Genomic DNA, 22,013 nt, shown 5'->3' on the forward strand with positions numbered 1-22,013 from the left:
TCATTTTAACTCCTTTCCTTGGAAACTAACCATATTACAAGCATATTTCTGCTGTATTTCACTCTCAATCAGCCCTCCGTATTTCAGTTACTCTTTGCCTTTTTTAATGACTACTGTACTGAACAGGGCAGAGTGGGTTCAGCCGGTCATTAATTCCTGCTGCTGTCCTAGGAGACTTCTCATTTCTCTGTTGGGTAACATGCATCAAGCAGTAAAATAGTCTGTCATTGCTATGGGATCCTGTTACCTGGCAGCCCAGTGACACAGACAGGAGGATGCCACAGTTGTGAACTGATGTGATTGTCTCAATGATGTCCTGCCCCTCTCCCACAGTGTTCAGAGCAATTGCTTTATGTGGATTTTAGAGTAAAGATCAGGTCTGTGTGGGCTGTTGTGTGAGCTGCACCTGAGTTATCCCTCTCCTAAGTGATCACAGCTCACAATACTAACTCAACACAGCTATGGTGTGGTGCAGGAACTCTAACAACACAGAGCAATTATGATGACAGTTAGAAGTCCCAGAGGAACAGCAATTGAAACCACATGCAGAGTTTCTGTCCTTGGACTAGAGCTGTATTTTTTATATGGTTATTGCCATTTGTGAACTGCTATTTTTTTCCCTGTTGCATTGCAAAAGGAGATCTCTAAAAGAAGCTGGCTCTGACTATTTTAGTAGAGGGTGTATGAATTATTTTAGGTACAGATTTTCTTCCCACTGCTTTTTAACAGCAACTATTGCACTGAGAGAAGTGAAAGGGACAGCTGTGATTGCATCAAGATGGATCTTTTTGAAACCCTTGAGGGTGTGGCAAAAAACAAGCATTGCTCCAATTTTCTTGGTTTTGAAGATGACTGGCAAAGAGGAGCTCCGGTGCCTTGTTTTTAATTTCTTTACAAAACCCTTCCAGGTTTGTTTTTGCTGCTTCTAAGATAAAAAGACTCCAGCTCTGCTTTTGTGGGGTTTAGCAAGTGTTCATCAGGCATTTTAGTCAGAGGTATCAGGTAACAGAGAGACTGAGGCTTTCCCTTCCCACTGCTCAGGTTTCGGGCTCTGGTGGTGCACAATACTGAGCCTCACACACCTGACGTTTGCTTTGTCTACTCCCATTCCAAAACTGATGGTTGCAACAATAACTGGGATCTTCTCCTCCATCCATTCATTCTGGATTGAAGTCCTGTCAGCTGCCTTGAGTCCTGGGAAGGGAAAAAGAGGGAAGAAAACAATAACCAAAAAAAAAAGAAAAAAAAAGAAAAAAGAAAAGAAAAAAGAGAATTTTCTTCCTCCTCCATTCCCCCATTGCAAGCCAACCCCCTCACTAAAACAGACTGATGTACACACTCCTCTCTGCCCATGTTTAAATTGGCCTGCGATCAAGCAGAAGTCAGCAGCAGCTGTTTCTATTCCAAAGAGAAAAATTTAGAACCCTCCTGGGATAAAAGCAGTTGTTATATTTAGGCCATGCAAGATCCAACAAAACCAACAGTTCTGGAGTGAAGGGAATGCCATTCTGTTGAAGGCCCCGCGCTTACCTCACAGACCTGATGCGTGAGCATCAGACACATTGCAGACCATGCCTAGAAAGCTGTTTTCTAGGTAGCCCCAACCCAGGCCTTAAAGGTGGTACAGTTCAGTTCTACAGCTACCGAGAGATGCAGATGCGGCTTCCAATACCTGCGTGATAAGCCTTGGCTTTCACTCCTCGGTAGCTCAATTCAATAGCCAGCTGGTCACACACATCCCTCATCCTGCAGTACACAATGCCACAACCAGAGTACACCTGGGCAGACAGGAGAGAAAGTCCATGACGCTGTCGGAAGCCAATCAACAAAGCTGCAATCATTAGTATGGTGGAGACAGGAGGGATGCCTAAAGCTCATCTCTTCTCCAAGCTGATTCCCCAGCAACTGAAAGATACTGTTGCAGCACAAAAGTAAATCAGACATGAAGAGAGTTTCCTTACAAGTCCTGCAAGGCCTAATATAGACCAAATATGGTCCCCCAATCCTCTCCCAGTGGGCACAAGGCAAGAAGCAGTCTCCCTCCACCTTACAGATAAACTCAGGTGCAGAGGCTATAACTGAGTTGCTGACAGTTATTTTGGGAATTAGTCTTAGAGCAGGAAATTCAGTACAACACTCCAAATGCTTCTGTTCACCCTCACCACACTAGAAGAGCAGAACACAATCAAACATACAATGACCTCCTGGGACATGACAAACCAAGACAGAAATGCTAGTCGCATATTCCTAACCCATTTTCTTTTAGACCAACCCCTTTCTGAGGACACCTCTGAAAGGAACACAGCCTTCACATCCTACCTATTTTAGAGGAACTAAAAACCATACGTGAGCACTTTTAGAGGAACTAAAACACATATGTGAGCACTTTCCTTCCAGGGACCTCCTCCTTCCCTGCCACAGACCCTACCAACCACTGGCAGGTCAGTGACCATTAAGGTAGATGTTGTTCAGTTTAGCCTTCTTCCCCAAATGTAAAACCTACCCCAGTGGTGTTCTTCACTTCAAGCGCCTTCAGACAGAAATCCTTCAAGTTGGTGTATGGATCAGTCAAGAGCTCTTTGAACTGCACATCATAGAACAAGTTAGATCTGAAGCAAGGAGTCTTAAATGTGGAAAGCGGCTGCTTTAGCTTAAGCGCTGCCACAATGTCCTCCTGGACCTGCTTAGTGGCAGTGGCAGTCAAGGCAACACATGGTGTATTGGGAATGCGAGTGCGCAAGGTGCCCAGCCGTAGGTAGTCAGGTCGGAAATCGTGTCCCCACTGGGAGACGCAGTGCGCTTCATCGATTATCAGGTAAGACAAGAGGTTTCGGGACACCAGAGAGTTCAGCGTAGGCTGGAAGGAAGAGGCGGCTGCCATCTCTGGGGTGATGTACAGGAGCTTTACTTGGGGCTTCTCACTTGCTAAGTCAGCCAGGATGGTCTTCTTTTCCTGGGCAGAAAGCTTGGAGTTCAGAGAGCAGGCTTTGATCTTCAGAGCCAGCAAGTGATCCACTTGATCCTAGAGTAAATACGAAATTAAAATTAAATGAAAAGCAAATGGAAATAAAGAGTGTGACCATCACCAAGAAAGACTACTAGGGAGATCCAGGTGAGGCCCCAACTTCCACCTCCAGGATCGAGTCTCAGGACAACATACAGTCTGGGTATTTAGAACTTCAACTCTAGATGCCTTTATCTTCAACTGTGAGCATATCTGTCCAGCTCTAACATCCAACTGTATTTTTGTCCATCCATTCACTTTAAGACAGTCTTTTTTCTGCTAGGGAACACCAGCAGGGATCTGTGCAAAATAACTCATCATAGCCACAGTGAGCTGAAACAAGCCACCAACGCGTCTCAGGATTTACACTATGAAGTTGTCACAGATGGAAAATGAATACCACCACCCTACAATAACAGAGTGCATTTCATTCCAAAATAGCTAAAGGATGTTATAAACACAGCTGAGATAGGACAAAATACAAGAATCATGCAAATCGCCACTGCAACAGAACCAAGTCTGGATGAGAATCATGCCATGAAAACCAAGAAGAAAACATGGCATCACATCCAGATAAACACTGGGCATACAAATTCACCTCCCTATCCCTACCCTGAGCTGTTCACTTGCACTTGACTAGCACATAACATTTCAGAAGATATGAATAGTCCTGAAAAATGGATATCTCATTATTTCACTTAATAACTGGTTTCAGTGATTGATTTAATATCCACTGTTTTCTGTTCACAAAGTCAACTCTCAGCCTTCCCTATAATAAACTACACAGACAAAGCTCTTGAAGTTTGGCTACACTGAAATACATCGTGATCATTTCAGGCATAGCCACCCTATCTCAGGGCTTGATGAGAAGACCTCTGAAGGTTCACTCCAGCTCTGTTCGCTAAGACTCACTGAGCCCATCTCAACCTGTTTGTCACTCTTGACACATTCTGCTTCCCCTGCAAATCTTACAGCTGTAACTTTTTAAACCTCCATTTCACTGATAAAATATTGCCTGTGCTGGAGCTTAATTAGAAATCCTCTCACTTGGAACAAATTCACTATTTATAACACCTTTAGATGTATCACCAAGCCTGCTCTTAATTCTTAAAATGTATTATATTAAGATTGTAAAGTAGTTAAAAAAACCACACAACGAAAACCAAAACAGCAGCCTACAACACCAGATATCATGCAATGTTAATCAGATGCTTTACAGAAGTCTAAGCAATGCTCCAGCTGCTCTTTTAGGGAGGTGTTTCTCCCAACAGGTGATGAAACGGTAGAAAAGGCAAAATACAGGAAAAAAAAGGTCTCACAGATGAAAGTGCTCAAGGAGCAGCTCTGCTAAACCAGCTTCTTCCCGTGACAGAAAGACTGACCGCAACAAAAAGACATTTTGACGCAGAACAAATTATGCCTTCAAAGGCAGCTTCATCATTCCCAGAGTTATTACTTTATAGGTCAAATGGCGGTTTTCTTCTGCAGAAAGATCCAGTTTGGTCCATTTGAGGTACTCTACTTTGCTCCTTCTGTATAGCACACTGGCAGTAAAAGATAACTGGAGAAAATGGAGAAAGGCTCAGTTACAAAAACCACCAGGTTATTATTAAAGAAGAAAAACCTCCTTTTAGAGAACTGCATAGTATCATACCACAGTTACTCTGCTCCACAGCTAAGCTGCAGTCTCTTCACCTATCACCAGGGTAAGGAAAACACACTGAGACATCAAGATGAGAATCCAGAGGCAGGCCAACAGCAGAGACTCGTAGACAGAAAGACAAGAAGCAGCTCTGCCTCCAGCGTCTCCCGACCCCCTTCACTGACTGCTTTTCCACAGCTAACAGGAGACAGTTACCTGAATCAGTGCAATCAGAGGTGAAATGACAATGGTGATGCCCACTGCCAGAACTGCAGGAAGCTGGTAGCACAAGGATTTCCCTGCCCCTGTGGGCATGCATACAAAGACATCCTTCTCTCCTGCAAAGACAACAGAAGAAAGCTCAAGGCTACTGAGTGGTGGGGAGTTCCCAGGGCTCTGACTGGAGGGGTGGGCAGACAGGCTTGTAATCTGTGAGAAACAGCATATGTGTGCGTGTACCGCGTGGCATACCAACAAAAGACACTTCATTTTAGGTTCTAAAAGCACAGCAATACTTTGCATGCCTGCAATGGTTTCCTTCAAAGAATCTCTGATTGCTTTGTAAACATTTAGAAACAGCCTTACAGAAGTACCAGAAGATACACAGAAACCAAGATAAAGAGAAGTTAAACAAGTTATTCATGCTAATTCTCTTCCAGACGAGCTGCTTTCACTCATCTTACAGACCTCCAGTTACCAAATTACCAGCCCCATGACAGATCTTTACCACATCCTCTGAAAGCTTATCCCAGAAACGTACCTCATAAGAAATAAGGGTTGGAAATCTCAACCACGTAGATAATATCATGCAGTTAGTTAACTGTCACTGCACCGAGCAGTATCCACTTCAAGTCAGGGCAATGCCAGTGCATGCAATGTTAGTAGGCAGAGACAGGCTGCTGGCAGAACACCGCTTTTGGCCAGTCTGTTGTCAATAGCACATCTGCAGAGCTGCTGGCGATACCTGAAAACTGTAACTATATCCTGAGTGCTGAGTTTGACACTGTTCTGATTCGCATTGTGAGACTTGCCAGGGGAGCTAACGGTTGGCAGCTTGTACGCGTGAGCTGCCTGCCCAACCAACAGCGGAATGTTGGTGGATATGTTAATGCCAGCAAAATCGTGTTTCTGATAATGGCCACATGATTCAGAGAACAGATATAAACGATGCCAGGAGATTGAGTCTTCTACTGGTATCACCTCTAACGCAAGGACAGGTTTACTCTGAAAATGTAGAAATGTAAACAGTTTTGACCTCATCTGACCATAAACATGCTGGCAGATGCCTCCAGAGGAGATACCAACAATACCACCCTTTAACACTTCCTATTTCCTAGTTGATGCAATAGTGGTGTTACAAAACAAATGCAAAGGAGAACAGGTAGGGCAAAGCCGTGCTCAGAGAGCTTGTGTGCAGCACATGCTCGTGCTCCTATGCCACTGAAATGATCTCAGAGCAGAGGAGGCCTTGGAGGGCCGCGTGGTCCTGCTTAGTCCAGGTGATGTGTCACCTCAAAACAGGCGTGATACCAACTCCTGCAGTATCACCCTCACAGGAAGATGGAAAACCAGACGTGTTTCACATCTTTCCGAAGCTGAGCCTCACCTCTTGCCACAGCCATGGTCGCGCTTTCCTGCAGGGAAGTCTTGAAGGACTCAAACCCGAAGACCTTTTGCAGTGTTTTCTGGACCCTGCCTTCCAGGCCCAGGGGAGCCTTGCTGCTCATCTTAGAGAAGCTGTGAACAGTGACAGGAACCGATGCTAAACCCGACCACCACCACCCTCCTCTGGCCGAGGCCTGCCCCGTCTCTTTGCCACCTGTGCGACCTCCCCCATGGCTGCCCTGCCAGGCTCCCCTCTTTTTTCAGGCCCTCCCCCAGGGATGCTATCCAGGCCTCCTCACTGGAGGGGACCCCAGTATCGTTTATTCTGGGACAGACCCCCGTTGTAGCCTCCCCATGGGGCACGGGCCGGGCACAGCTGGGGGGCTGAGGGGGGCCACAGCGGTGGGGGGGGAACCTCGCTGCACCCCAAACCCGCCCGCACCCCGACATGGGGGGGGTGAGACGGGGTCCTTCTCACCCACACCCCCCCCTCCCCAGGCCGGGCTGTGTCCTTCCGCCGCCTCACGTCCCGTCCCGCCCCCCGTCACGGCCATACCCCTCCTCGCCCCAGCCCCGACCCCCACCCTCTCGCACTTGGTCAGGGTTCGGCAGGTGCTGTCGCGGCGCCGCGCGATGACGTCAGAAGCAGCTCTTAAAGGGCCAGCCCCCACTATAAACAGGCCGCGCACCTTTTATCCCTCCTCTCCCTCCCCCATAGAAACCCTGCTCCGCCTCGCTGAGGGGCTTTCTTCTCTCGCAGTGCGCGGACGCCGGAGCTCTCCTGCTTTAACGTGAGCCCACTTAAGGCGGAAGAAGAAGGGCGGTGTTGTTATGGCGACTGCGCTGCGCGCGTCATCTCCGCGCGCCGGAAATCCGCCGCGGCGCAGGCGGAAGATGGCGGCGGCGAAGAGGAGCGTTCTCTCCTCCTTGGCGGTTTATGCTGAAGATTCGGACCCGGAGTCGGACAGCGAGGCCGGGACGGCGGGAAGCGATGGGGGAACGGCTACAGGTGAGGGCAGGGAGGGGGCCGGGGAAGGCGGCGGGCCGGGGACGGCCGCGTGGGGGAACCCCCGCGCGGCCGTCCCCGGCCCGCCGCCTTCCCCTCTGTGAGAGGAGGGCCTCGCTCGTTGCTACCTCCCCTTTTCTCATGGTTTTCCTTTTCTTTTCCTCCTTAGGAGAGAAAGGAGGCCTGGTCTCAGTTGGGTACGGAGATGACGACTTCACCCGCCTGGATGGGGACGAGGATGGGTACGAAGAAGAGGATGATGAGAACAGCAGGCAGTCAGTAAGTACCTCTCTGCTCCAAGAGCTTGCCCTGACCCCTTTCACGCGTTGCGGAGGCTTTTCTCTCTCCAAAGAAAGTCCCTGAGTTGGCAACCCATGATGGAACCTGGAATATCTGACTCCTGGTGTGGGTTTCAGCACTCTCCAAATACTTCTATTCACTTTGTTTTCAAGTACAAAGCATTTGCCTTAAAACCCATCAGCAGCTTGGTGCAGCTCGTGTTATTTGTTACTAACTGTGTTGATGCTGTTTGACTCTTATGGGAAAAAGGCTGGTACAAGTCAACAGCCTCACTAGACGAAAATTATTCTTTAAGTGTTGTTGACATATATGAGAATCTCATAAAAGGAACACACTGTTGCATGGTCAGCTGGAGGATTAAAAAGAATAAAGTTCTGTGGTGTCTTAAATTATTCTTTTGTGTATAACTCAACACACTCACTACATCAGGCTACCCTGATGTAACAGTGTCCTGTCTAGGCGTGAGTGGCTTTTGTTTGTCATAGGTGCATGGCATGTGTATAACATCACCTAAATATTGACATAATTGATGTGTTGTGAGACAGGGCATGTAGCTCACTGCCTATGAGTGCAGCTGTAATACACAAAAGGATATATAGTTCTGTCATGTGTCTGTAAGAGCAAAATGATAAGTTTTGGGGGACTGGGGAGTGAGGTTCTTGTCTCCTTTCTTTCTCCTCAACCTTTTGCTTACCACCACATTAAGAATATGTTATCTTGTCCCTGTTCTAGTGTTTTGGCTATTCAGTAGAGGACAGAAATAGGGCTATGGTACTATAACCTTTCCTCATTGAAGTCGACTTTGTGTGCATTAGATCAGTCTCTTATGAGGCACTCACTGTTTCTGCCATCTGTTTTCCCAAGTGGCAGACAAGAAATTTGTCTGTCTCTTGCTCTCGCTTTTGGTTTTGTTCTGTTGCTAACTGGAGAAGGTGCAAGCAGTAGCATTCAGGGTCTGCTCCTGGCCTCTGGCTAAGCAAAGTAATGACGCTTCTTTACTGCTGTAGTGATTCTTCTTTTCATATCCAAAACTTCTAGACCCTCCTTCAATGAGATCTCTTTAGTTTAAAGAAAGTGGTAGGTGTGATCCAGATGCCTGTCAAGATGAGCTGTGCTTAGTTTGCATTGACAAACGGGCGGGTGAATGGAGTAGCCTTTATTGCATGCACAATTTTCAGTGCAGATTGCAGCGGATTCAGTGCATCATCTGGGAAGTACAACTTGCCGTCAAGTAATGGCAATCGATTGAGTCACTCTGGTGTCAGCCAGTAGGTCTTGCATATATTTGCAGTTACTGTACAGATGTGCGCAGGTTACACAGGGTGCCTTCTCTCCAGTCTTGTTGCAGGAGAGCAATGCTTGGTTTTTGTATTAAATATTCTTTGACCAGAATTGAGAGCTACCTTGATATTGCTTGTGCTAGTAGCTTATATTGATTATGAGTTGTTTTTAGAAAGCAGTGCGAGTTGGACTCAAGTTGTCCTGGGCTTTTATCTAAACAACTCTGTGCTTGTATTATCTACCTTAACAGTGACTGAAAAGCTTCTGTCTTTTCAAAGGCAGTTCTCAGTAATGCTTCTTTGTTTGCTCATGTTTTTTCAGAGATGTCCCCTGCTAGGTTAGGAGGTTTTGGGAGCTGTTTCAGTTACCTGTCTATAACATGAATGATTCAATCCGTTGTTGCTTTGTTGAAAATGACTTTTATCTTTATAATATAGGTGGGACTGTGGAGGTGTCGTGGTTTAACCCCAGCCAACAGCTAAGCACCACGCAGCCGCTTCCCCCTCCCAGTGGGGTGGGGAGGGGGGGGGGGGGGGGGAAAGTAAAACTCATGGGTTGAGATAAGAACAGTTTAATAACTAAAGTAAAATGAAACACACTACTAACTAAGAATAATATAATAATAATTGTAATGAAAATGAATATAACAAAAAAAAAGAAATAACACCCAAGAAAAGACAAGGGATGCACAATGCAATTGCTCACCACCCGCTGACAGATGCCCAAGCAGCAATCCGCCGCTCCCGGCCAACTCCCCCCTGTTTCTATACCGGGCATGACGTTCCATGGTATGGAATACCCCTTTGGCTAGTTCAGGTCAGCTGCCCCGGCCGTGCTCCCTCCCAGCTTCTTGCACACCTGCTTGCTGGCAGAGCACGGGAAACTGGAAAGTCCTTGACTTAAGATAAGCGCTACTTAGCAACAACTAAAACATCAGTGTGTTATCAACATCATTCTCACACTAAATCCAAAACACAGCCCTGTACCAGCTACTAAGAAGAAAATTAACTCTGTGCCAGCCGAAACCAGGACAGGAGGGGAGAGGAATCTCATTTGTGATAAACACCAAGTTACTTGGTACTATGGTTCTTTTCTAGTTGCAAACTTACCGTTATTAAACTTTGACAGTTAAGACCGAATTATTGGCATATGTGCATGTTTCAGAAAGGTAAGCTGGAGAGTAGCTGAAGTGAAGGAGTTTGATGTCCCACTTCTGTGGGATATGCATGTTAATTCAGGCAATTAAAACTTACTGACATTATTGTATGGTCATTCTCTAGCTTGCCTTGCCAGAACTTGCTCGTGTGCTAATACTCTGAGGTGGGCATTTCGTTGTAAACTCTTCCTTTCAGTTGCATGTAATCATCTCACTACTTTTCTGTTTTTCTTTTGGAAGCTGAAACACCAAGTTCTTGTTTTGGGGCCAAAGTTTAAATTTGTGGTGAAGTTTGGAGGAAAAACCATTCTGCTGTGTGAGCATGAAAAACACTTTCTGCTCCTCAAACTTGTTTTCAACCCAGAGTATGTATTTATGTCTAGAAACATAGGTAACTCTAGGATCCCCAGTGAAGTAGCTCATAGGGCAGTTGAACAGTAGGCTTACCTACCAGTTGGGACCAAAGCTGGAGCTTACTTCTCATGCGGTGTAGAATTTTACATGAGGCTGAGTTCAGTATTTTAAGCTCTCACAGGGCAGAAATTTACCCAGTTCTTTGGTTTATTTCTGGGTAGAAATAAAAATTGAATGGAGTCTGTTAAGTAAAATAGTGAAATTTATCAGTGGTTCCCTTCTGTGCAAGTTCACGTCATCCGCAAACAAGGCTGCGACAGCACTACACAAATAAGAAAGATGCGGTGTCAGCTGGCATCACCGGATCTTTGGAACTTGGTGCTAGGCCAGACCCTCACCAAGCCTGCATGTTTGGTTGGATGGCAGGCCAACTGTGTGTCCTGTGTGTGTTGCTGATGTATGCTTGGGAGTATAATAGGTCTTGCAAATGCTGCTTTTTCTGTAAGTACTGCTAAATGGGGGCAAATGCAAAAAGCCCCTCTGCCAACTGGAAGAGACAGAATTACCAAATGACAAATGCTTTTTTCCCAGTTCTGTTGCTTCTTATTGTCTAGTTCCGAGCATTCAGGAGCTGCATGAGTTTTGCGGGGGACATCTGCTACTGAGTGATGCTTTTGCCTAAAAAAAAACAAACCCAAACAAACACTTCTTTCCCTGACTGTAGGACTTGTTTTCTTGTCATGAGTGGGTGGGGCAAAAATAACTTCCGTGGAAAGGGTCTTGGACTACTGCTGGGCTGCTGAATGCAAGCCCTTTGCTGTAAGTGCAGTTACTTGCCAAGCCTGCTCTTTAAGCTTAATCCTGTAAATTCTTGTCTTGTAGGAAGATGACGATTCAGAGACTGAAAAACCTGAGGCTGATGACCTAAAGGTATTTGGAAGTGTGGTATGGTGGTGGGGGGGAAGTTCAGTACAAGAGGAATAAGTCTTAACAGCATGGCTTGGTGTTCGTTTGTGATCTTCCGTAGCTAGCTTCATACTTTCCTTTTTGTAGCTGTAACGTGTGTTTTTGACTTTAGTTCTGGCTTCTGCCAAAGGTAGTTAACCAGTTAGGCTACGGGCTGAGTCATGATCAAGACCTGCATTCATGAACTTAGTCATCTTCTGCATCAGATCTGAGGTACCTTTTCTGACAGCATCTCACCTATTTTGCAGTGATCTGGGAGATGTAGTATTCAGTACAGAATTCTCTTATCACCAGTGTTAGTTGGAATACTTTCTTCGTTTAGAAAAACTTAATGAGTAAATGATCGTATGCTCCTAGAGGTCATGAAACATGTCCAAATCAATTCAGTTGTCTCCAGCTCTCTTTCCGTCCTTCTGAATGAAGCTGTGTTGTAAAGGTTGTATTTAAAATTTAAAAAGTGAAATAAGATCCCCAGATGACAGCTATCATAAATAGTTGAAGTCGTCTTTTTCTTGGGATTACATCTTGTTTCTGCTGAACAACAGGTGTTTACCAGCACATAGGAACATACATCAGGCTAAAAGCTGGAAGACAGACAAAAGACCAAATCCATTTGAAACTTCGTAGAGAATTGTGCTCAAATTTCTACACTAGTTCAATCCCCCATGCAATATAAGCAGTCTTGTGGGATACTGAGTGAATGACAATTGCAAGGGCCTTTATTTTATCGAGTAGCTTCCTCAAGGATGCAGGCAGTCTCTAAACTCTGCGAAGGAAACCAGAGGACTGTGCTGCAAACTGAAATTCTGTAGAGCATTTGAATTAGCATAGGGCTTTGATAATGATACACAGTTGAAAATCTTGGCAGCTGTACTGCAGCTGAAGTCTCTTGCATCAGCGTGTGAAATATCATTAACGCCTTTGGCATACAGGTAGGAGGCACTTGGAAATGGAATGTATTGTCTCCTTTCCTTGTCGCAAGAAAAATAAATTACCTTTTTTTGGAAGAGAGGAAAAGGTAATCTTTCACTCTTATCCTTTTTCTACTTCTAAATTTGTGCCATTGTGGCTGGTAAGCATGCTAGCAAGATGTTTCTGTGAAAACTGCTGGATTCAAATGCGTACTGTGAAAGAAGAATAGATGGGTTTTCCTTAAAAGAGAAATTTGGCGTACATCACCACAACCTTTGTAGTAGGGTCCTGTTGCAATTGTATGCATTTCTGTCTCCTCTGAAAGGGCTCTAGTACTTCAGGGCAATGGAGAAAAGATCTGGCAAAGAGAAGGAACAAAATCAGACTATAGTAGCTCTTGTCTGAGTAATGATGCATTACAGAAATCTTACCACTGAATTATGTGGCTACTGCTTTAATATGTTGCTGACATTTCATGTTGGCTTGTTTAAAAAAGCCTCTTGATTTCAGTGAGTTCTATGTGCTACTGTCCAAGTGCATTTTGCCCTTCTGAAGAAGAGCTACACATGGCCATGGAGCAGTGTGTCACCTTTAGTGGGGAAGCAAGCAACACTGAATGTATTAAAAGCATTTGGTATCTTGGGTACACTCTGCAGTAGGAACTCTGCAAGAACTGAAAATGTAAATTAAAGTAAAACTTAAAAAAAGAAAAAAGGGAAGGTAAAATGTAATTCCTGCCATCCTAGCATGGCATGAAAGGTGAGGATTTGAGAAGATTAGCAAGGAGGCAAATCTGAACTTCAGCAGTTTCAGACGTCCGTGTCATCCTTAATAGATGTCTTCATACATAAGTGAAAAAGGCAATAGCCTCCTCTGGGCTTTTGGGGTTTTTTTTGAATTCTAGCTAAATAGCCAGCTGGCACTTGGAGGAGAGGTGGAAGCACACCTTTGCTACGCAGCATACTGCAAGGCAGCCCAGTGCTGTGCTGGTAATAGAGCAGACATGTTGCTGTATGGTATTCTGTGGGGCACTGGTGGAGTTGTACTAGCCATGCTGTTAAGAAATTCACTCGGGATGGGGGGAGATGGAACATCCAAGTAGTTTTACTTGGAGCAGCTGCAAATGTTTCCTATCCCCCTTTTCCACCAAGTGGCAGTGTTCTCATTCTTCCTCGTTGTTTTGAGCTTGCAGTATCTATGACAACTAGTGAGTAAGAGTTGTAGTTACTGTAAATCCAGAGTGCAGCAAAAAATGAGGCACTTGATTATAACTTTCTAACACTTTTGGATAACTTTGTTTTGTGCCAGCTGAATGCTGTAGTTGTTCTTGCTCTATCAGTTTCATTGTAAGACAGCACAGACCTGGAAACATGTTTAAATAGGTATCACAGGCCCTTTATATATGGCTAGGGCTTTTCCAGGGTCTGAATCTGACTGTACACAGAAGGTAAATCCTTTAAAATGCATGAATGAGATAAAACTATTGCACTTCATCAGTTAATTGTGGTCATTTCAAGCCTTGAATATACATTCAGCATTTTTTTCTGGAGTTTTGCCTCTTTGTACATATGATGAATGAACTACTTTGAGATTATATCCTGAATAATTGACCAGGACCCTTGAGCCAGGCTGTGTGGAGAAGGAGTTCCCTTGTTGCTGGTGCGTCCTGTGATTTGGCCTCGTTCTGCACTTGGATAGTAGCAGACGCAAAATCTCCAGGAGGTTCAGTTCGTGTCAGTTGTGGGTATAGACTGAGGAGTCTGAAAGTGGGGGATGATGTAAAAACTGTCTGGTAAAGTGATGACAGGGAGAGTGGAATTTGGAGCCTGCCTAAATAGCCCCACTGGGGGGAGATTTTTCTACCCCACCTATGGTGTTTATATTTATTCAGGTTTTTATCTTAGTTCCAGGGAGTATGCCCTTGTTGATCTTGGTGACAGTGCATCTGTCTGTCTGTACAGCCCTTGTTCCTCACTAGACGTGAAGTCAATATAAAGGGCTAGATGGGACTGCAGCTTTCCTGTGTTTTTTCTGCTGAGTGGCAAGTCACAATAAGCCTTTCAGGTTCAAACACTGTGATGTCAAACTGCTGTTTTCTGTCTACCCTCAGAGAGATAGGTGGAGGCTTTTCTATACACCTCTTTGGGGGAAAGGGTGTGCTAGGACTAGAAGAATATTTAAGCTTCATCAGTCACCTGAAAGTGTTCTTCCAGAGCAGACTTCTGGCCCATAGGATTCATGGTTACTGAACACCTGTGAACCAGTCCTGAACACTGTGTGCTTGCAGCAAAAAGCAGAATCCTCCTCTTTAAGTAGCAAAGTCAGATATGTCGCATCCTGTAACTGCATTTTGAAGTGCTTCAGGCACTCATGGAAAGCTGGAGATTCAAATCTAGGTAAAACTAATTGCTCTTCCAAATTTCACTCTGGATGGATGTGCTCAGGCTCTGGAACAGGACATGTTTGTTAGTGACCAAAGTCACTTTAGGGGTCCTTGCTTTTATGTGAGCAGTCACCAATTATAAGCAAGCACCTGCCTTAAAAGCACTTCAGAAGCAAAGCCTTCTGCTTAGAAGGGAAAAGAAATGGTCAACAGAAGCTATTGGCAAAGGCGTGGTGTTAAAAAGATGGAATCCCACAGCCTGGATGAGTTCTTTGTGTCCTTTCCTCAGATGGTGGAGCTGTGGGTACAAAACAAAGGACATTGTGGAAATGGGTCTGAACTTTGGTGTTTTGCTGGCAGTGTTGGTTTGGAATGACAAGGGTTAACGGGCTGTGCAGTGAGTGCAAGTTGCTTGGGCTCTTGCCAGCAGCTGGCTATGGTTATAGCCTTGATGCAGTAACAAGATACAAGCCTTCAGAGCTCACTAAATGGACCAGCCCTGCAGGAAGAATGAAAACGAACCTTAAATGAAATACTGACCTTGTGTTCCAAGTCTCACCTGAGGGGTTCTATACTTCATATTGTAGGGCTGGATGACTAACAGGTTGCAAGTGTTGATCAAGGACAGAGCCCAGCCCTGCAGCTTGGCTCGCTGGAGTTGTCACAGGGGGAAATCATTAACTCTCGAGCTTTGATTGTGGTATCAGGACTAGCCAGTGCAGGAAAGCTGATAAATATTGCCGCTCCCTTGGCAAGTGAATGCCTGACACATGGTAACAGTTTTTCAAAGCAGGTGGCTACTTTGATGTTTTCCTTTTCTGGTTTTGTTTTAAGTGTCCCCTCTGCATCCTTGTGGCATTGTACGGAGGGGCAGCCAAACTGGGATCTAGCAGAAGGGTGTCAAATTTTCAGAGGAATACTGTGTTTCTAAGCATGTCTAAGTACCACCTCTTGATTATCATCAGCTCTTTATTATGTTTAGCTTTTATTGATCCAGCATAACTGTAAAGTAATTTTACTGTGTTATGATGCATAGGTGTGTACTAATACTTAGATAGAGGCTTTTGATTGCAATGTTTTTTTTATCTTGCCTGCCCATTAACCTGTTTGTTTAAATACCAAAATTATCTTGATTTAAAGTAAAAGTGGTACGTGCTAAGAACCAGTAAATGGGTGTGTGTGCAGTAATGTAACCCCTGTAATTAACTTTTATTTTGATAAGGCATATTAATTTTTCTGACTTCAAGATACATTCATCAAGCCAGTTTCTCAAAAGATGCCTGAACCTACTCAGTAACTTTCACCTCAAGTATAACTGTTTTGCTCCAAAGAAGGGGGAAAAGTGTGTTTGGGAAAAGTTGTATCATTAAAGCACTGCTGTCCCATATAGGTATTCCATGGCAAGCTATATAAAAGGAGCTGGCATTAGTAAGCTTTAGAAAATAATTTGAAAAAATTTGAAACTTTTACTTCGGCGGTGGCAAATTCTGGAGGTTGCTTAGGAAATACCAGCCCTTGATGCTTTCAGTTGTTGAGAGGTAGCCTTAAAAATTCTGCTTAGAATATGTTACATGTGGCACGTATGTGGCACGTATGTGGCACGTATGTGGCACGTATGTGGCACGTATGTGGCACGTATGTGGCACGTATGTGGCACCTAAAACCAGTGCACTCTGTGATGGCTGAAGTGGCTGTGTGTTAGTCGTCTTTCGGTGGCTGGATCTGGTAGGATATAACTGGTTTGTAAGTGTGCTATAGAAAGGAACTCCCAATGTCTCATCAGAAACAAAAAAAATTCATTACTTTTTTTTTTTTTTCCTGGGCCGCCCCTCCCCCCCCCCCCCCAAGCTTTCTGATGCTATCTGGGTTGGTATTGGCCTCTGATGGGCAGAACTCGCGAAAGAGCAGCTGTATTTTAAAAATGGCCTTGTGTTATGCATGGCTGTGTTGCGTACCTCTTTGTAAACACTTCCAAAGCGTGAACTGTGCAGTTTTCTAGAGCTAGGGTTAAGGTTAGGTCTCCAGTGGTTTGTTTCCCACTCATTCCTTTGCCCGTGAGCACAGCCTGAAGGTGCCAGTGATAAACACTGCAGTCTTGGATTCATCTTTTTCTGTATTCTAGCTTCCTTATAATATAATTGTGTAAAATACTATCTGCGCTTCCAACTCTACATATTTTTCTCTCATTTTAGGTCTGGCGTGCTGTTTTCCAGTGCTCTGTGGAGGGAACCAGAGAGTTTGGCAGTTTAGCAGTCAGCATTACATGCAGAGAGCCTTTAGGGGGAGTAGTGTTAACTCAGCTTCTAATGCTGTCCTCCACACTGTTACAGTGAGTGCTCAGACATTAACCCAGCTGATACCTGGTTCCCATTTTTTAACTAGGTGGTTGACCTTAGTTATTGCCAGAGAATATCAGCGGCGGTTAAACAGTTTTGCATGCAGGAAACAAAATAGCATTTGGCATCTTTGATTATTTTGCCCCTTGCCCTGCGTACTTCTGTGTCTCCAGCTCTGCCCGCTTGAGAGGGAGATCGATCACAGCATCGTTGGTCTCTGAAGCTGGCTTACCTACTTTAAAGCTGCTGGCTTCAATCCAGCTCTTGAGCTGTTTGGAAGATGAGACATGTCCACAGACATGCTTGTTCCTTCCTCCCCGCCAGGCATACATGCTGCGGCAGACTCTTCACTCCCTGCAGTACTAAATACCACAGATTATTGACACAGGTGTGGCTTGCCTTCCTCCAAAGGAGGAGCCAGGCTTTTTCTGTTTGTCTTTAAACTTGAAGAAAAGTCCTTTCTGGAGCTGCTTCCCCTTGCATATTTCACCTGATAAAGGTCTAAGTTCTTCAAGTCCAGTTCTGTTGTTGCAATTATTTGCGTCTGCTGTACTGAAATAGGCTGTTCTGAATTTGCATGTCGGTGCGTGTCAGAGTGAGAGTCTGAACAGTCAGCACAGATGGAGGATTGCCTCAAATACCAACGAATATCTGAAAATAGCTTCTTCCAGCTTCCCTGTTCTGGGTACAGAAGAACCAAAATCCGCAAAAACGCTGTGGGATCCATTCATGGAGGAGTGCATATCCCAGTGAGGATACTTGCTTTTACACCTTGCCTCTGCTCCAAACCATAAAGAAGAATTTTTAGTACTATGTGCTAGGGAAGAAAGCTTGGGCGAGAAGTTAATTTTGTCAGCTCTCCTGAGCCTTTCCTTTGCTGCTGTGAAGCTTAAGATTTCTCACAGCCCAGCTTCACCTTCTACTTGATTCTGCACTGCAAGAATCTGTGAAAAAATAAAATCATCAAAGTAGCTTCACACCTCAAGTCCTGTCATGTGGTGCCGATATTTCACCTCTGAATTCCTGTTTCACTGTAGGAACCAAAAGTGACTTGAAAGCGGAATTTATGGGCTCTGCAGAGCAGGGCATGTCTCTGCAGACCATGGTGGCTTCAGGTGGAGACTGCTGGGAGCTGTGCTACTGCCTGCACTCAAAATGTGGCAGCTGTTAACTGCTGGTGTGCTCCCACGGGCTGTGCAATCTTCTGTGCAGGCTGTTTTGCACATTTACACCACTGCGCCCTGGTTGGTGTCCGTGCTGTGGAGAGGCTGTACTCTGTGCTCTTGTAAAGCATGTGCACAGGGTGATCTGCAGATGTTAAACTTGGAGGGCCCCTAGCATCAGAGGCGGAGAAGGAGAGAGAGGAGGCAGCCAATGGAGGCAGGTAGCTTTGGGATCAGGGTGCTGTCGTAAGGCAGATGTTATTAACTGTATCTCCACCTGGAAAGCGAGAGTTCTGGCACATGGTGCCTTGACTGGAAATTACTTCTAACAAATAATCTTTGTCAAATATTGAGATAGCATATGTCAGGTGAATGGAATCAAGTTTCAAAGAAGCTATTTAAAGTCTTTTATGCTATGAATGCTTCCCTTCTAAAGCATTTTCTCACTGAAATGTTTTGCCAGACCTTGGTTGGGGTTTTTCGGTGTTTTTTCGATGAAATTGAAATGAAATGAAGGTGGATTTTTAGACTTAATTTAGCTTAAAAAGTAAAAGGCAGTGTCAGCTACACACGTTCTTTGTTTTGGTAAGATGTTTAAGGAATGTCTCAGGAGTTGACTCTTTCTGACTTCTTCCTTCCCTTTTTGTCTGTGACAATAGTATCTCAAAATAGGTAGGTTTGTACAGACTGTACATAAGTGTCACTGAAGGTTAGATGTATTGTTTTTTTCCTATAGGTGGCTTATTTCTGAGCTGCTGTGTTTCTCTTAGTATCTAGATCATGGTCCCTACAGTTTTTTCTTAGTTAAATTGCTTATACTGTACTGGGCACTTTTCCTGGAGCTATGTATCAGACCTGGCAAACAGGATATGGCTGTAGGAAATGGGCTTGTTTCAAGCTTTCTCTTGGGATTCTCCCCTCTCACAATACAAGAAAAAAGGCGGGGAGGAGGAATAAAAGCACTGTATTTCTGTTCCCTTGCTTTCTCTTCCCAAGACTCTGAATACACTTGACATGCACTCTGTTTACTGCCCTCGGCTTGGTAGCACACCAACATCGGGCAGATCTGGTGAGCAAGAAACAAAATTGTTCTTGTCATGCACTTTTAATATTAAATGAGAAGTTTCTGGTGTTCTCTTCCCATAAGCACTTCTGATGTCTGTAGAAAAGCAAGAACATAACTACTAGCATGTTCCTTTAAAAAAGAAAAAAGGCAAAAAAAAGGCAAAAAAGCGCACATGATCCAGAGTTTGGAGAGGTCTTTCTTTTGCTGCCTGCATATAAACATTTCACCTGCTTGCTCTGGCAAGGCCATCTTCACTGTCGGCTTAGATAACTCTTTGAACAATTTATGCTAAGTTATAGAGTTTCTTTCCATCATACTCAGCCAAATGAGGCTGTTGATATGTTAGGACTACAGGATGTAGTCTGAATTGTAGAGAGGAGGAAAAATTACGAAACCTTACTGCTGGCGCTTGCTCAGATGAGAGAAATCCACTGTAACAACTATTGCAGCAGCAAGTCCACTGGCTACTAGCGGAAGGACTGCACTGAAAAATTCTCTGCATTAATATCTTCAAACTAATCCACTAGCATGACAGCAATGTGACTGGCCTATACATTTTGTGGCTGTCAGTTTAAATTGGTGTTAAATTTCTTTATGTGCAAGCAATCAGGTGAAATAGTTGGGGGAGAGAAGAAATTCTGCAATGCAAGAGCATTCTCTCTGAAAAAAAAGAGAAAATGTTGTTGAGGGGTACTGTGGAAGCTTCCTAGCTACTTTTTTTAATACTAACTGGAAGTCAGCGGAAAAATGAAGCTGTAGGCCTAAGTTGGCTGCAGGTCTGGGAACACAATTGAGCGGTGGCAAATCTGGCATCAACTGCTCCACTTCTTATAATTTGCATCTTATTTAAAGCAGTCAGTTTCTGGTTTTGTGTCTTTCCTGCCTCCCTGTTCAACCATTTCTTCTTGTAGTTTGAAGTACACCTGCACTAACATATGCAACTGCTTCTATTAGAAATTGATGGTTGAATTTGTACCTTTTGGTGACAGTTAATGCCAACAGTTATGTTCAATGTCAGCTTTGTACTGGATTTATGGATCTTGTTTCAGGAAGGATTTAGCAAGCATTGTTTTAAGTCAGTCCATTCTTTCCATTAAATAAAGCTGGAAAGAGTTGCCCAGAACAAACTTGAATTCATCAGTCTCAGATTCATATTGTTTTTGCTTCCTTCCTTTAATCTCTGTTCCACACTGCGAGGATTGTGTTTGGTTGTTTTTATTTTCCCTGGAACCTGAGCAAGGACTGTTTTTATGTAACTGAATGGAAACACTCTATGACTGAAAAGACTGTCTATATTTCATCTCAGCAAGGTGAAATCTTAAGCCAAAATGCAGCGCTTTCCTTATGCGTGTACACCCCCCCCCTTCAACTTGCTCTTCTTTCACTGATTATGATACATAAAAACTGAAACATCAAGCTGGGTTCTTATCAATCAAGCTCTTGCAGGCAGTGTCGTCTTGCCCAGGGCTTGAAGAAGGCTTTTGTCTTGGGCAAGTAGAAAAAAATGGAAAACCTTTTCCTGAACGCACACAGGGATAGTAATAGAATAACTGTTTTCTGCTAACGGTGAGCTGATGTGCAGAATTGCTCTTAGAAGCACAGAAATTGTGACTTATGTTAGTGGTCCAGTTAGATGTTAAAAAGGTGGGGGTTTTTCTTGTTGTTTTTTTAATACTTTGTCTTTGCCTGTAGCAGTTTGTGCTCTTCAGAGGCTGCTCTTTGTCAGTCTCCAGATCAGGGCAAAGGAGTTTGTCTCCTGATGTCTTGCTGTCTTTCAGCCCTCCTCCAACTTGGCTCTGAACCACCATGGCATCCCTTGACTCCTTTCAGTGGGTCTGTTGGAGCAAGGCTGTCTGGCTTTAGGCCCTTAAACAGTTGATCTTGAGATCTAGGCTGCAAAGTAGATAGCAGCCAGAAAACCAACTTGCTGTGTGCATGAGAGAAACAAAGTGCAGTACTCCTTTTTTTTTTTTTTTTTTTTTTTAACCTCAATCTAGCCATTCTTAGAGGTCATCATGTAATACTAAATGGGATAAAATGACTAGAGAGAAGAATGAACACAGGACATGTTTTGCCCGAGTTTTGTGTTTCCGTGCTGGTAGAGAGAATTTTCAGCATAACTAATGTGTCCAGGCTGACTTTGAGCAAGTAGCGAGAGGCTGGCTGCACAAGTACGTTCAGAGATGCTCCCGTACAGACTTTCAGAGGTTGGGCTTGTGAAAACTGTGCAGTGCCACTAGTGAAGTCTTAACCTTGAAAGTGATCAGGATCCAGATGGAACTGAACCCATTAAATGATGCCTGTAGCTCTGGGATACTTGAAGGCTCTAATAGCTTTCATATATTTACTCTGATGGAGAGATTTGACATAAAATCCCCTCTACTTGGAACCACTCACCTGTTTGATTTTTGTGCTCTTCATGTGAGATGCTGATACGCTGATACGTAGAACGGTGGCTATTGATGGTGTAGTAATTTACAAAAAGATCACCTTTCCCTGAATGGATTTAGGTAACTTCCCTACTTAAAATTCAGTTACCTTCCAAATTTTCCATTTTTTAAATGCCTTGGAAGTCCTTTAGAAATTTCTCATCCATGTGTAAATATTTCTTCCCTTTCACAACCAAAAGATAGCAACTGTGCAGTATTTATTGTAACTTGTTTCTCCACTTCGTGATTCTCCATTTCATTCAACTTTATATTAGATTAGATCTGTAGAATTTTTTTTTAAATGCTGTCTTTTCTAATCAGTTCATTGTATTCAACATGTGTCGCAGACTTAAATTAGCTTAAGGGAGTGTAGGACAGTTCTTGTTGGGTGATTACTCCACTGAAGTTTT

At 44.2% G+C, this 22,013-nt stretch overlaps 2 protein-coding genes across 5 annotated transcripts in view; one reads left to right on the plus strand and one right to left on the minus strand.

Annotated features, from left to right (window-relative positions):
• The window catches only part of RECQL5 (RecQ like helicase 5), a 40,064-nt gene extending 33,259 nt beyond the window's left edge, over positions 1 to 6,805 (minus strand). Inside the window, exons 1-6 of the mRNA XM_050908661.1 lie at positions 6,778 to 6,805; positions 6,253 to 6,465; positions 4,863 to 4,984; positions 2,504 to 3,022; positions 1,673 to 1,778; positions 1,083 to 1,194 (exon numbers count right to left, since the gene is read on the minus strand). Coding sequence (XP_050764618.1) covers positions 1,083 to 1,194; positions 1,673 to 1,778; positions 2,504 to 3,022; positions 4,863 to 4,984; positions 6,253 to 6,465; positions 6,778 to 6,805 — 1,100 coding nt within the window. The remainder of the gene's footprint in view (positions 1 to 1,082; positions 1,195 to 1,672; positions 1,779 to 2,503; positions 3,023 to 4,862; positions 4,985 to 6,252; positions 6,466 to 6,777) is intronic.
• Positions 6,806 to 7,092: 287 nt separating this feature from the next.
• SAP30BP (SAP30 binding protein) overlaps positions 7,093 to 22,013 on the plus strand; it is a 32,404-nt gene continuing 17,483 nt past the window's right edge. Inside the window, exons 1-3 of one of the 4 annotated variants that reach the window (XM_050908323.1) lie at positions 7,093 to 7,260; positions 7,427 to 7,536; positions 11,231 to 11,278. In XM_050908323.1, coding sequence (XP_050764280.1) covers positions 7,146 to 7,260; positions 7,427 to 7,536; positions 11,231 to 11,278 — 273 coding nt within the window. In that variant the 5' untranslated portion in view covers positions 7,093 to 7,145. The remainder of the gene's footprint in view (positions 7,261 to 7,426; positions 7,537 to 11,230; positions 11,279 to 22,013) is intronic. The other 3 variants (XM_050908324.1, XM_050908325.1, XM_050908326.1) reach the window with 3 other exon arrangements.

The sequence above is a fragment of the Gymnogyps californianus genome, chromosome 19 (assembly GCF_018139145.2).
Source record: "Gymnogyps californianus isolate 813 chromosome 19, ASM1813914v2, whole genome shotgun sequence".
In the NCBI taxonomy this organism is placed as follows: Eukaryota; Metazoa; Chordata; class Aves; order Accipitriformes; family Cathartidae; genus Gymnogyps; species Gymnogyps californianus.